This window comes from Panthera pardus, unplaced genomic scaffold (genome assembly GCF_024362965.1).
Source record: "Panthera pardus isolate Hobbes unplaced genomic scaffold, ASM2436296v1 HiC_scaffold_17, whole genome shotgun sequence".
Classification (NCBI taxonomy): Eukaryota; Metazoa; Chordata; class Mammalia; order Carnivora; family Felidae; genus Panthera; species Panthera pardus.
Window position 1 is genome coordinate 101,167,345 of NW_026526732.1, and position 13,595 is coordinate 101,180,939.

At 42.9% G+C, this 13,595-nt stretch overlaps 1 protein-coding gene across 3 annotated transcripts in view; it reads right to left on the reverse strand.

Moving 5' to 3' along the window:
• Nucleotides 1-1,511: 1,511 nt before the first annotated feature.
• The window catches only part of PAQR8 (progestin and adipoQ receptor family member 8), a 119,608-nt gene continuing 107,524 nt past the window's right edge, over nucleotides 1,512-13,595 (reverse strand). For all 3 annotated transcript variants that reach the window (XM_053904803.1, XM_019457401.2, XM_019457400.2), the window contains one exon: nucleotides 1,512-5,831. In XM_053904803.1, the coding sequence (XP_053760778.1) occupies nucleotides 4,746-5,810 (1,065 nt within the window). In that variant the 5' untranslated portion in view covers nucleotides 5,811-5,831 and the 3' untranslated portion in view covers nucleotides 1,512-4,745. The remainder of the gene's footprint in view (nucleotides 5,832-13,595) is intronic.

Below are 13,595 nucleotides of genomic sequence, written 5' to 3' on the forward strand. Positions count from 1 at the left end.
GCATACCTCTTCCTATGAGATCATGTTAGGTAAGAAAAGCCTTTACCTGAGATAGATAAGCTCTTGAAGTTAATATTTAAATGAATTTCTTTTAAATGCAATGCTTTCCCTTCCATATTATTTTGATAAAAATTCCTTAAAGGATAAGGTGGTTATTCTTTTTTTAAAGGAGGCAGCTAGAGTGCAACATGCTGTTTCCAATTTTCCAAATCAGGGACCTGTACTCAGGACAGTGAAAAGGGCTAGAGAAGCAATGGGAGTTAGAAGAAGCTTTGAGGTGGCCAAAGGTGACAGCCTTGCTGGTGGGGAAGATATTTCTAGCCTCTGGGGGGGGGGGGGGGAGGAAAAGAGCTCATTCCTTTTGAAAATGTTCTGGCACAAAGCAAGTCCCAGCCTCCCCTGGGTTTGGCCTGCCATCTGGCCCTCAGACTGGGATCAAGACCTAGAGGGGTACCCTGTGATGGTCCACCATGGGAAGATGCTGGTTCTCATTTAGCAGTCTGAAAACTCTCTGCAGAAGGATCCCTGGTTGTTGTTGTTGTTTTTCTTACTGTGGTATCTCCAGAGCTAACATGGTGCCTGCCACCAGCAGATGCTCATACATACTTGATGAATCAGTAATTGAAGAGTGGTTAAACTATTAGCAGTGACAACAGAAGCATTTGCAAACTACCTAGGGCCCCTATTGGTCATGAAAAGGGTTTGGGCAAGAAGGACATCCATAATTCCATCAGCGCCTCAACCCAGGCAAATGGTGTTTTCTTATTGTTGTGATTGTACTATGGCCTAAAGCTGAGTAGCCTGGAGAATGACTTTGTTTTCACAGCTATTTAATATGAGTTGGGCTACAAAATCCTTTGGTTCATAGGTGCCACATTCCACAATACATCCATTATAATAGTTGTTATAGTATAATTATAATTCATAATTTTTAGATTTAAAAATATAGTCCATCAATTCAAAATTTTGAAATCTTTAGCACTATTGTTCATAATACTAGAAGTATTTATTGAATTAGATGGAAATCCTCAGAGAAATCAACTCCATAACTTTTGGGGGGTGGCAATATGATCTACTCACAGGTGTGTTATATGTATTTTGGGGGTTGGGGTATGAAGATGTTTTAAGCTTTTGTATTTTCCTACTTCTTGGTGAATATAAAATGTCCTGACCTCCTCCTCCTGGCAATGTTTGTCTAGATAAAATCTTTCTTTAAGATGGGCCTTGTCAAAGTAGCCTTTGTCAAGAGCCTTGTCAAAGAGGGGTGCCTGGGTAGCTCAGTTGGTTAAGCATCTTGACTCTTGATCTCAGCTCAGGACATCATCTCACCATTGGTGAGTTTGAGCCCTTCCAGGGTCTCTGTGCTGACAGCCTGCAGCCTACTTGGGATTCTGTCTCTCCTCTCTGCCTCTTCCCTGCTTGTACTCTCTCTCTTTCAAAATAAGTAAACTTTTTTTTTTTTTTTAAAGAACCTTGTCAAAGAAACAAGATAATTGTTGACAGTACAACAATCCATATACAAAATCTGTTTAATGGTCATTCGTGTAAGTAGATTTATATAAACAGAAAATAGTTCCATTTTTTCTTTGCGGAGCAATCAAGCAAAACAATAGGACCAACACAATTAATAGCCCAAAGATTTGGATACAATGGCCATGCTAAGACATGAGCGCCATCTGGAGGGCCAGCTTGAAACTACAGTGCAGCATCTGAAGAACACAATATACTTAACATTAAGATAAGGTACCATTTTGTGGACAGGGGGCAACAGAATCAGGAATGAGCTACCTTCATTCCACAGCCTGAGCTCCTACTGTTTCAAGATTCCAATTAGAGGACTGAGAATATTGTTAATGAGTGAGGTACTTTTAGCAAAGGTGGGAAATGAAACTTTAACATCTGAAGCGTACTAACATTAGCTCATTGGTAATTACAAGGCAGGAAGTACTAGGCAAGAGGGAAATAGGCAAATGCGTCCCCATCTGCTGTGTCCTGATACCCCATCTCCTTACCTTGAGTACGGCCTCATACAAATCCATCAAAATTTTTATTCACAAGATGTAAATGACTGATCGTTTAGGTTTTCCAGAGGCATTTACATTTTAATAGAGACAGAGAGATAACTGGCACAATTTCCAGATGTCAACTGTTGGTGAGGCTATGGTGGAGTAAAATAACTTCCTTTATCAAATACTTAATTACTTCTTTTAAATAAACGAAGTCTGCTCCTTGCTGATACACTCATTTTAATGCAAATGTTTTAAAAGGAGTCTTTAATCCTTCAAAAGTCTGAGTAGTTTAAACCATCTGCATTTTCTGTGTTTATATATTTTGAATAAGATACTGGTATTTTAATGAGATACCTAGTCCCCAGTGCTCCTCAAATATCTCTGGTGAAAAATTTTATACTTTTTTAAAAATTTCCAATCACTTGGAGGACCAATACCTGTGCAAATTAAAGTAATAATTTCATGGCAATACCTTAAGAGGTTAGTCTATCTGAACTTGTCACAGACCATTTACAGTGTGTCAGCTGGCCTTGCTCTGTCACCCGCATTTGAAGATCACTGCTCTCTTTCCGGCTTTGTCTTCTAAAAAGTACCTGCCTTTGGCCTGAAGATCTACATCCAACAGGACCACCACCATATCCAAGAGCTTGATTTAAACCTTCCTCCCAACTTTTAAAATACGGTCTTTGAATCCGTAAAAGTGAATATTTCAAACATTTTCTAGTCCCCATTTTAAACTGACCCTCTTGCGATGTGTTTGTACAACCCCCCATTCCCTTGTTTAGTTCAACTGGCTTCAGTTTTGCCAACTTTGTGATGAATTTGGACTAGACACCAGAAGCTTATGTAAGACACTTGGGTAGCACAGAAGTTCAGGTATTTAAGAATTAACAAAGAAATCCATCTAGGAACTCCATGTAGCAGACAAGACATATGCTTTCTTGATATGAAGATTATAGGAAAGCTTCAGTAGAGTGGTTTTTTGTTTGTTTGGTTTTTGCCAAAATGCAGGTTGACAGAGTCTTTTGAATGATAAGTAATTCTGGTGTTCTGACGTTTTTTCATCCACCGGTTGAAAAGCAATGCATTCTTTTTTTCCTTATTCCTATAACCCAAAACTGAAAATTCCACATGGCCATATATTAAGTAAAGTGTTCATACATTTCCATTTATAAGGCACAAAATCCACAAATCTCTCAGAGAAAGGAAGAAAACAAAGACGTGAAGATAACAAAATAACCTAGTAACAGAAAAATTTCATCAAACTGGCCTGAAAACAAAGCAGTTTCCTTTGTAGTAAACAGAGACCTTATCCTGATAGGAAACATGGCCTCTGAGAATACTCCCATGGCTCCTCTGTCAACACAGCCCCCTTCACAGGATTAGTACATAAATCGGTCCTCAGAGAAGGCTGTGCGGCCAGAACACATCAATCGCAAGTACCGCTTATCCCATAGAAGCTACTGGGCAAAAGAAAATTCTAGCTACAGAGTACCTGGTTCACCATTCTTACCCAAAGGAACCTTCAGGCATTAACCCACAGTGAGCACACATGTTCATCTGTCCTGGGGCTTGATTATTTTAAGGATTCAGGTCTAAGTTGAGGTGGTTATCCACCTGCTGGAGGACCTTAAACTAGGGTAGTTATGTGGGTCCTTTATGTCGTGGCATCTAGTTAAGAGGCCAGACCCTGGATTCCTCTTGAAATAATCGAGTCCCTACAGGGACCCTCAGAACTACTTCACTCTATTAGTTTTTGTTTTGTTTTGTTTTTTTAACATGTTGGCCCAAATCTGGAGATTCCCTAGCACAAGCCCCAGATTTTCTGGCCTGTAAGGCAGCCCTAATAGATTTCAAGTACTGCAGTCTACAGGTATAAAACAGAAGTGTCCTATGACACAAAACAGTATCCATGCTTACTGGCTGGGTCTCCTGATGGCTCTTGGCACTGCACTTTCTAGTACCATTTACATTATTATTATTATATGAGAATAAGCTTTCTGAATGTCCACATGGATCCAAGCATTTCCTGGAAATATGACTCCTTCATATTCCTCTATATTACCATGCAAGGTACAGATGGGAGTGACAACACTGCAGAGAAAACAGCCAGGCAGACATCATCCTGAGAAAAGAGTCAGTGGCAGAGTAGGGCAAGAGAGAAGGGACCAGAAATCAGATGAACAGAGTAATTCATTATGTCTAAGGGTTTCACTGAGTCATTTTGAAGATTCTGACTTCTCCACCCTGGACAATCTGAAATCCAAATGAAATCGAGTTCTTGGCTCAATTTATTCAATTACCAAAAACCAACATAGTAGGATGGCCATTCCAATACGGTGTGGACCAGCCACACACTTACTTTCCAGTCCCAACTTTTTTATTCCTTCAGCTCCAGGACTTGCCCCTCGAGGCCAAAGTCAGAATTCCCCTACGTTTTCGGGCAGAAAGATCACCCTTAATTTAGTGTCCCATGAATCTTAGCCAAGGTCCCTTCCCTTCCTGTATCTTGTAAGGCTATGACACAGAGGAAAAAGTAATACTCCTTTTATTAGCAACAACTATAACAACAAAATTCTTGAATCCTTTGGCTTTCCAATGCCACGGCATATCCTTGGAAATATGTATTAATTTAAAAGCAACTCTTAAAAGACAAAAAGTCAACTCCTAATGTTGTACTGGGTTTTCCCCCAAATCACGACAGGCTGCCTCCACATCTCACTCCACCTGCCAGCCTCAAGAATCTTTCTTTGTCAGCCTGTCCTTGACTTTGTGCCTCAGGAGGGCTGCAGTGGCAGCGCTGCAGGCCGCCAAGAAGAAGAAAGACAGACAAGCCGTGTAGACAGACAGGGGGCCGTGGCGCTGCTGAAAGATCTCCTGCCGCCCCTGGTAGTCCAGGAGGATGGCCTCCAGCTGGGAGAGCGTACAGATGGCCAGGAAGGCGTGGAAGATCTGATGCCCGTGGCCCACAATGTCACAGGAACCTGGGAAGTACTTCTCAGGAACCGGGCAGGAGAAGAAATAGGCGCTGACCAGGAAGAAGAGGATCTGGAGAGTATGGTACCAGGCCGCCTGCTCCTGGCAGCCAGCCAGGTGGCACAGGGCCACGCGGTGTGCCACGGGGCTGATGTCTAGGACGAAGGCCAGCCCTGCCGGCACCACTTGACAGATCTTCCTCATGACTGGGTAAGGCCTGCGGTAGCGATACTTGGCATAGCAACAGCCGGCGCAAGACAACCAGCCACAGAAGGCAGCTGCTGGCAAGAAGAAGAGCCAGAACAGCTCGTACCAGGCCTGGTCGGAGCTGTAGAAGAAGTGAGCCAAGGCACTGCCATACTGGTAGACGCTCACGCCCACGTAGTCCACGAAGTAGAAGGTGTAGTGCGAGAGCTCCGACTTGGACTGCAGCAGGTGGGCCAGAAGGCTGCACGTGAGGTAAGTGATGGAGGACAGGATAAAGAGGAGCAGGGGCAGCGAGCGGGTGGAGGCCCACGGCAAGGCCTCGGCCTCAGCGAAGGCCCAGAATCGCAAGAGGACGGCCAGGGCGGCCAGCAGGTGGGTCCAGACGTTGACCACCTCGTTGTGCTTCTGAAAGAGGCTGAAGAAGTAGTAGCGCCACTCGTGGCCCGTAGGGCGGTAGCCGGTGTGGATGTAGGGCTCCCGGAAGAGCTGGGGCACGTCCGTCTCGGGGACGGTGCAGGGCATCTTGGGAAGGCCGTCCTCCAGGAGCTTGGGCAGGCGGCGCAGCTGCTGCCCGCTCACCGACAGGGTGCTCAGGCGCTCCAAGATGGCGGTCGTCATGGCGGCCGGCGGGGCGGCAACCTGCAGAGAACAGAGGAAAGTCGGCAAACCGAGAGACAGGCCTGAGAGACAGGCGGACGGGGCAGAGGCGGCGAGGGCCGTGGGGTTGCTTAGGGCTTCGAGTGCGTTAGGGGAGCCGGGGAGCGGCAGACAGCTTCTTTGAGCCTCATTTTTGTTTCATCGCTACGTAATCGAGTTGGACTAAGACCCCCCCCCCCCCCCCCCCCCCCCGCCTACCACCCTAAGATTGGGGTTTCGTCTCTACTACCCACTGCGGTGTGAAGGCACATCTTGGAAGATAGGGCTGTTAACCAGCCTGTTTTAATGATATCAGGAAGGTACGTAAGGGTACCTTTAGAGGTACCTTGAAGTTTCCCAGATGTTATTAAAATGTAGTTACCACACAGGCTTTAATAGTATGAGACATTATATTGAAATATTAAAAATTATAAATATTGATGTTACTAATGACAGCTTACATTTCTTGACCACCTGATCTTAAAATATCCACTAATTTCACCAGTAACTTGAAAATCTGAGATAAGCAGTAGAAACTTGAACTTCAGAGTAAAGATAGGCAAATGAGTCATCAATTTGGTTGGTCAAGACCAATACATATTCTGGGAAATACTTTAACAGTTAAAAAAAATTAACACCTGGCCTAAATTCAGCATAAAAATCTAACTGTAAAAGTTGGGGGGGGGGTGTTTTTTGTTTTGTTTTCTTTTTAAATTATGCTCTTTTTTTGTTTTCTTTTTAAATTAAATTGGAAAGTAAGTCGTTTTGCATTGCTCTCCTGGGCACCTAAATCTGTACCCAATGAATTTTAGACCTCAAAAATGTTTAACTTACACTTAGAATTTTTTTTACATGACAGATGAGCCAGAGGAGCATAGCAATTATTTCACAAAATATATCACAAAAGAGCTGCAAAATTTCATGTGAATTTTTTTGGTAAAGAAATGGATTTTCAGCATGTATACAGCTACCTTCTGAACTTCATATTTTCTAACCTCTTTTCCTCAGACCAGTTCAAAATCTGATTGATTTATTGAAATGGCTCCTTTCCTTCAGAGCCCTTCTGCTGGGAGAGATACAGCAAGTGCTTCTCAAAGTATTACTAATTTTAGTGAAGAAAATGTAATCTTCCGACTCACATTTATTAATCAATATTGAAAGAGAAAAAAATTAGATAATGATCTAAAATGTAGGGCATGAAAATTAATAAAATGTAAAAAAAAAAAAAAAAAAAAAGCTCAGGGAGACGTGGAGTCAATCCTTGGTTTGGGGCTACTGTCTGGGTAACTTAGGGCAAGTTATAGAGCTGTCCAGGCTTCAGTGTCTTCATCTGTAAAATGGGAGTAATAATTCTGCATACCATATGGATAGTTGTGATGGTTAAATGAGAAACTCTAAAATATAAAATGCTTACTAAGGATTATGGAGTCAGAAGGACAAAAAGAGGGAGAGTGGGAGAGAGGAAAAAAACAGTCATCAGAATACCTTAATTCATTTAAAAAAAAGAAAAAAGAAAAGAAGGGGCGCCTGGGTGGCTCAGTTGGTTGAGCGTCCGACTTCGGCTCAGGTCATGATCTCGCGGTCCCTGAGTTCGAGCCCCGAGTCAGGCTCTGTGCTGACCGCTCAGAGCCTGGAGCCTGTTTCAGATTCTGTGTCTCCCTCTCTCTCTGACCCTCCCCCGTTCATGCTCGGTCTCTCTCTGTCTCAAAAATAAATAAACGTTAAAAAAAATTAAAAAAGAAAAGAAAAAGAAAGAAAGAAAGAAAGAAAGAAAGAAAGAAAGAAAGAAAGAAAAAGAAAACAAAAGAAAAAGCTAAGCAGTGCTTCTGCTGTCAGCCAGCAGGAGGATCCGAGAGCCTGAGTTAAGACTCCTTCAACTAAACTCCAGTGGCAGTTGGTGACAGCACAGCAGGGGTAAAGGAGAGGGACAGGGAATGGTGAGAACAGATGGGAGTATGCCAGCCCTAGGATCAAGTGGACGCACTGCATGGCTGGGCCTAGGACATGGGGCAATGTTTCAAGTTGTCTGGTAGCTATTGGCTGAGAAGTATGAGGCCTGGGGGAGCTGGGCTTTGTTGAAGCTCTGGGGAATTAAAGAGCTCTATTCTTTAGATACAGGCTTCTTCCATCTCTTGTGAAGTAGAGAGAAAAATCAGAAATATTGGTCTGATTTTGTGGTTGGGAAAAGTAAAGGTGAGTCACTGGGGATATGAGCTGTAGAATTGCTCCACCTTAGCATTGCTGTCTAAGATCAAGGGTGTTTCCATCATCCCTGGGCACCCAAACCAATTGGAGACAATTCCACATCTAAAGTTAAATAACACATGTCTGTACAATTTCTGCCCATCATTGTCTCCTCAAAATAGGATGTCTGGGACAATAGGTTCTTATAAACCAAACAAAGCAAGTGAATTTCTAAAGACCGAAAACTCAGGTTTTGATTGTCTAATGGTTGGAACTCAACACAGTTTAGACATGGGAACCAACTGGCATCTGTCCATTCTGAGGACATGATCTGACAGATCATGATACTGCTTTATTGTCAGTTTCTAGAAAACCCTGTCTGCAGAGCTCTGACCCCAAGTGTTCCTCCAGTCCTCATACCACTAACCTAACTTCATGGCTTTATGTTGAGTTCTTTTCAGAAAATTATTTCTAGTTCTCTCTTACAGAAAATAAACTAGGAAAGGTTTTAGAACTAAGAAGTACAAGACCTAACGGTTTTAACTTTAACTTCAAAGGAAAGGATGCACAGGGGGAAAAAATGGCAGAATCATTATTTCCCTTGCAAATGAGAGCTTCTTTTCCAAGGATCTTTAATTATTTTTAATGTTTATTTTTGAGAGAGAGAGAGAGAGAAAGAGCAAGTGGGTGAGGGGAAGACAGAGAGGGAGACAGAATCTGATGCAGGCTCCAGGCTCTGAGCTGTCAGCACAGAGCCCTATGGGGGGCTCAAACTCACGAACTGTGAGATCATGACCTGAGCCGAAGTTGGATGCTTAACCGACTGAGCCACTCAGGTGCTCCTCCAAGGATCTTTAAAGTGCTGCCACACCAGCCTCAGGGTCTCCTTAATAACTCCATCCTCTGGAGTGTGTAGCCCAACACCCACAGAGAGACCTGGTAGTTGCAGGGACACTACCACAATGGCCTCCGACTCAAGATATGATGTCTTATCTGTCAGTAATGAGGGTGCTGCAAAGATCTAGGTCATCTATGTGTGGGTGAAGAGGATCTAAATTTTTCACTTTGGAAGTGAAAAATGAAAAATTCTAAACTAACAGTCAGAAAGAGAGGGGATTATTTCTTTGTCCTTTGCTTAGCAACTGCCCCTTCCCCTGCCATAAAATTCTCCCTTCACCAGAGAGCAGCCACAGCAATGGTAACAAAGTATAATTTTTTAAATCAGCATTAACTTCAGAAGCGCTGTCAAGTGGAGTCCCCCCATAGTTTACCCCCATAGACAGGATTTACCTTCACTGTTCCAGAGTGTGCAGTACTTCCAGAAATAGTCTTCAAAGGGCCAACTAGAAAGTTTGAGAATCTTTCTTGGAGGAAATCACCTGTTGGCATCATGATACTGGTGCAGGCACATACCTCCAGCCTTTCCAGTCCCAGCTCTGACTAAAGCTCAGACTAAGGGTGCCTCCCTCATTCCTGGCCTCGTCCCCATGACTTCTCCCTGAGCTAATATGGCCATCGGCTGACCAAGATGCTACCTTAGAATGATCTCTTCGGCACAGGGTATGCTCCAGCTCCTCTGCTGAAACAGCTGAAATGGAATCTTCCTGAAGAATCCTCATAAACTGGCTAAACTCAAGTCATATTTTGATCATGTGCAGAGCTCTGGAGGAGCTCTGTTGATCACCTGCTCAACAATACTGCAGACTACAAAGGCCACAAAGGAAGAATACAATAAGACCCCTTTCCCCAAGCAGCCTACAAGAAGATTCAAACTTCATGAATCTATAGCCAACATCACTGGACTGCATATAATTATTAAGTAGACTGAAATACAAACAGGTCTCCAGAGCGGAGCTCACTCGGGGCACACTGGGACTTAAACAAGTAAAGGGGTGAGGAGCGGGGCATTTCAGGAAGGGGGCAAAAGGGAATTCCCAGGAAGGGAATGCTGTGGCTTCTTTGTGGGCCCATAAACAGAGGGGCTGTTGGGGAGTAATCAAGAAGCGAGTGAGGTAGGTGCCACAGCATTACTGAAAGGAGTTTAGATTTGATGTTGCAGAAAGAAGATGGGAGTTCATGTCTCATCCTTGAAGCTTTAAGCCTGTTTGATCCTCATCTCACCTGAGCTGTGGGGATTCATGCTGCTGACCAATGCCCCTCTCTCAGCCTTAGTGATGCTACCCTCTCTGGTCTTGCCTGTTTTCTTCTCCCACCACCCCTGTCAACTCTGGTGTTTCCAGGGGTCTGCCATCTGCCCCTTTTCTACCTCCACGGTCCCTCTGGTGCGGGTACTTCTCCCACACCCTTGGCTTTAGCTAGCACCTGTACCAGATGATTCCCACACATATACCTGTAGCCAGATCTTTCCTGAAATTTGGATTCAAATATCCAGTGGCTCTGGATTTGTCCAACTGACTATCCCATGGGCACTTCAAGCTCAACATCTTCAAACTTGTCCTTCAACCCAGATTTGACCCTTCCCCTACATCTAATCAGTCATCTAGGCCTGTTGGTTTTATCTCACCATGTCTGGAATCCATGCATTCTTTCCATTTCTACTGCTCTCCACTCAAGCCTTCAAAATGAACTGATGCAGAGGATAAAAACAGCAGTGTCATAACTGACCTTCCTTCCTTAAGTGATGGTTCCCCTGCCTCATGTCTGCCACACCCTCTCTTCTCTGAACCACTTCAGGGTGATAGTTTAAAAACGGAAATCTGAATACCACTCCCCTCCCCATGGCCCCCAGGAGCTCACCATTGCTTGTTTACAACACAGACTTTAAGCCCTTACCAGTCCTACTTCTGTTGACCACTTTCCTCTCAATCCACACCTCCAGGCCACTTTAATGGCCTGGATCACAATACTGGGAGTTTTTCAAAAGTGCCACACTCTTTATTTCCACACATGATGACAAGCCTCCAGTCAGTCCAGCAACCCAGCTCATCAACATTCTGCCCAGGAGCCAGCTCCACCAGGAAGCCTCTCCTACCCCCCAGACTGGGTTTTAGGGCTCTTCCCAGCACACTTCTGTCCTGGAGTACTTATCATTGGTTTACTCTGCTCACTCCCCTATTTGTGGCCAGCTCTGTTAGTGTGCAAGTTCCCATGTCTAAAATGGTACTCAGCATATAAAATTATACACCTAATCATTATTTACTGAATAAATAGTACTTTAGGCCCAGACATATGGCACCAATTTCCTTCTGTTCAGCAAGGTCAAGGGAAAAAAGAAATAATGGTTTGGGAATCAGAGGATCTGGCTGTTCCATATTTGCTCTACTCAATTAGCTGTGTGTTAATGCCTATGACATTAAACTATTCAGTGTAACTTTCTCCATTAAAAAAAGGTAGGTGGGAGGTAATTTCCTGTCTTTCCATTTTTCAGGATAAAAAGAGGATAATAATAATAAAATGTGCAGTAGTTGGATAGTGCTTTGAAGAGACAAAACATGCACATTAAAGTACTAGTAATATTTAAAGAACTCACAAAAGGATTATAACTTGGTAATATATATATATATATATATTTGCCTTATATCAGATGTTAATGCAGTCTTTGAAAACTGAAAAGACATTTAAAGTTTTTGGTTCATTTCTGGGAATCCTTATAACACCTTCCCCAACTGCTTTATAAAGAGTTTTAATTAGACTCAGGTTATAATAGAATTGGAATTTAAAGTTCTATTTTAATATGAACTGTTATTTAACTCTATTTTAATAATAAGAGTATGGTACCTGTGCCATGAATTCAGGTAATGTTTATATAAGAAAGTGTTAAAAATATTACATTACATTTTGGTTTATGTAGGGGTCCAGTCTTAAAGTTCTATTTCAGGTGCTCCTTTAAACTGTTTAGAAAAATTAAAGATAATTACTATAAGGCAGAATAGAATTTTCTAGCAATATGTTGCTATGTTCATAGCAATAAGTTGACATTTTAGTCAAGAATTGTATATTTACATTTTCTTTTAAAAAAGAAATCACAAAGTATGCATTTTTTTAAATGTTTATTTTTTTTGAGAGAGAGACACACACACAATGTGAGCAAAGGAAGGACAGAGAGAGAGAGGGAGACACAGAATCTGCACAGGCTCCAGGCTCTGAGCCATCAGCACAGAGCCCAATGAGGGGCTCAAACCCATGAACCATGAGATAGTGACCAGAGTAGAAGTCAGACACTTAACTGACTGAGCCACTCAGGTGCCCCTCAAAGTATGCATTTTTAAGGTTTGGTTTTGTTTACCTAGTTTTGATGAATGAAAACTACCCAGAATGCATTTCCTTTTCAGTAATTTAATTTTTTTATTTTAATTTTTTTTTTTAGTAACTTAATTTTTTTTTAAAGGAAAGATATTTTACAGTTGTTGTTGTTGTTGTTGTTTTAAGTTTATTTATTTATTTTGAGGAGAGAGAGCGAGGTAGGAGCAGAATCCCAAGCAGGATGTGTGCTGTTAGCACAGGGTCCAACTCAGGCCTTGATCCCACAAACCATGAGATCATGACCTGAGCCAAAACTAAGAATCAGACGCTCAACCAACTGAGCCACCCAGGCACCCCTCAGTAACTTTAAATAAAACAATGAAATGACCTGTTTCTGTGTTGCGGTCCTCTGGAAACATAGTGCAAACAATGTCCATAAATAACCATTTAACATAAATAAATAAAGTGTCCATAAATAACTATTTAACTTTCAGATAGAAGCCGTGTGGATGAGTAGTGCAGCGCCTGGACCTGTCTCCAGTCTCCTAGTAACCAATTTAACCACTTATACCAGGTATGCCCATGCCCTCACTGCTCCTTGTAACCTCTTCCACGTGCTGGGTTCCCTCTCTGGAGGGGCTTAGAAGTGGCATGGCCATTGTCCTACTTTGGGTCCTCATTATCTCCCACAGGTACCTCTTTGGGATATAGAAGGCCTTCCCTCTGGTCCCTACCTGTGTATCTCCATGACTAGTTCCAACCGTCCCCGGACCCTGCCACTTTTATTTTGTGTTCCAGTAATTCTGCCATCCTTTCAGGCCTTTGTACACAAGCACAAAGGCATGGAGTGCTCAGAGCACTGATGCCTACGGCCAAGTTCAGATTTCCCCTGTGAAGCCTTCCCTTCAGGCACTCCTTTGCCTCTGCTACCCCTGCACTACCCTCCACTATAAGCCTCTCCTTTCTGTGTAAATACAGTGTCCTGGTTTACATTACAAGCATACCTTGTTTTGTTGTGCTTTGCTTTATTGTGCTTTGCAGATATTGCATTTTTTTAAGATTTTATTTTTAAGTAATCCCTACACCCAACTTGGGGGCTCAAATCACAACCCCAAGATTAAGAGTCATATGCTCCACCAACCCAACCAATCGAGCACCCCTGCATTTTTTTAAAAGTATGCTCTATGCCCAACATGGGTGTTGAACTCATGACCCCAAGATCAAGAGTTACATGCTCTACTGACTGAGCCAGCCACGTGCCCCCAGTTACTGCATTTTTTATAGACTGAAAGTTTGTGGCAATACTGCATACAGTAAGTCTATCAGAGCCATTTTTCCAACAGCATTTGTTCTCTTCATGTCTCTATCCCATTTAGTTAA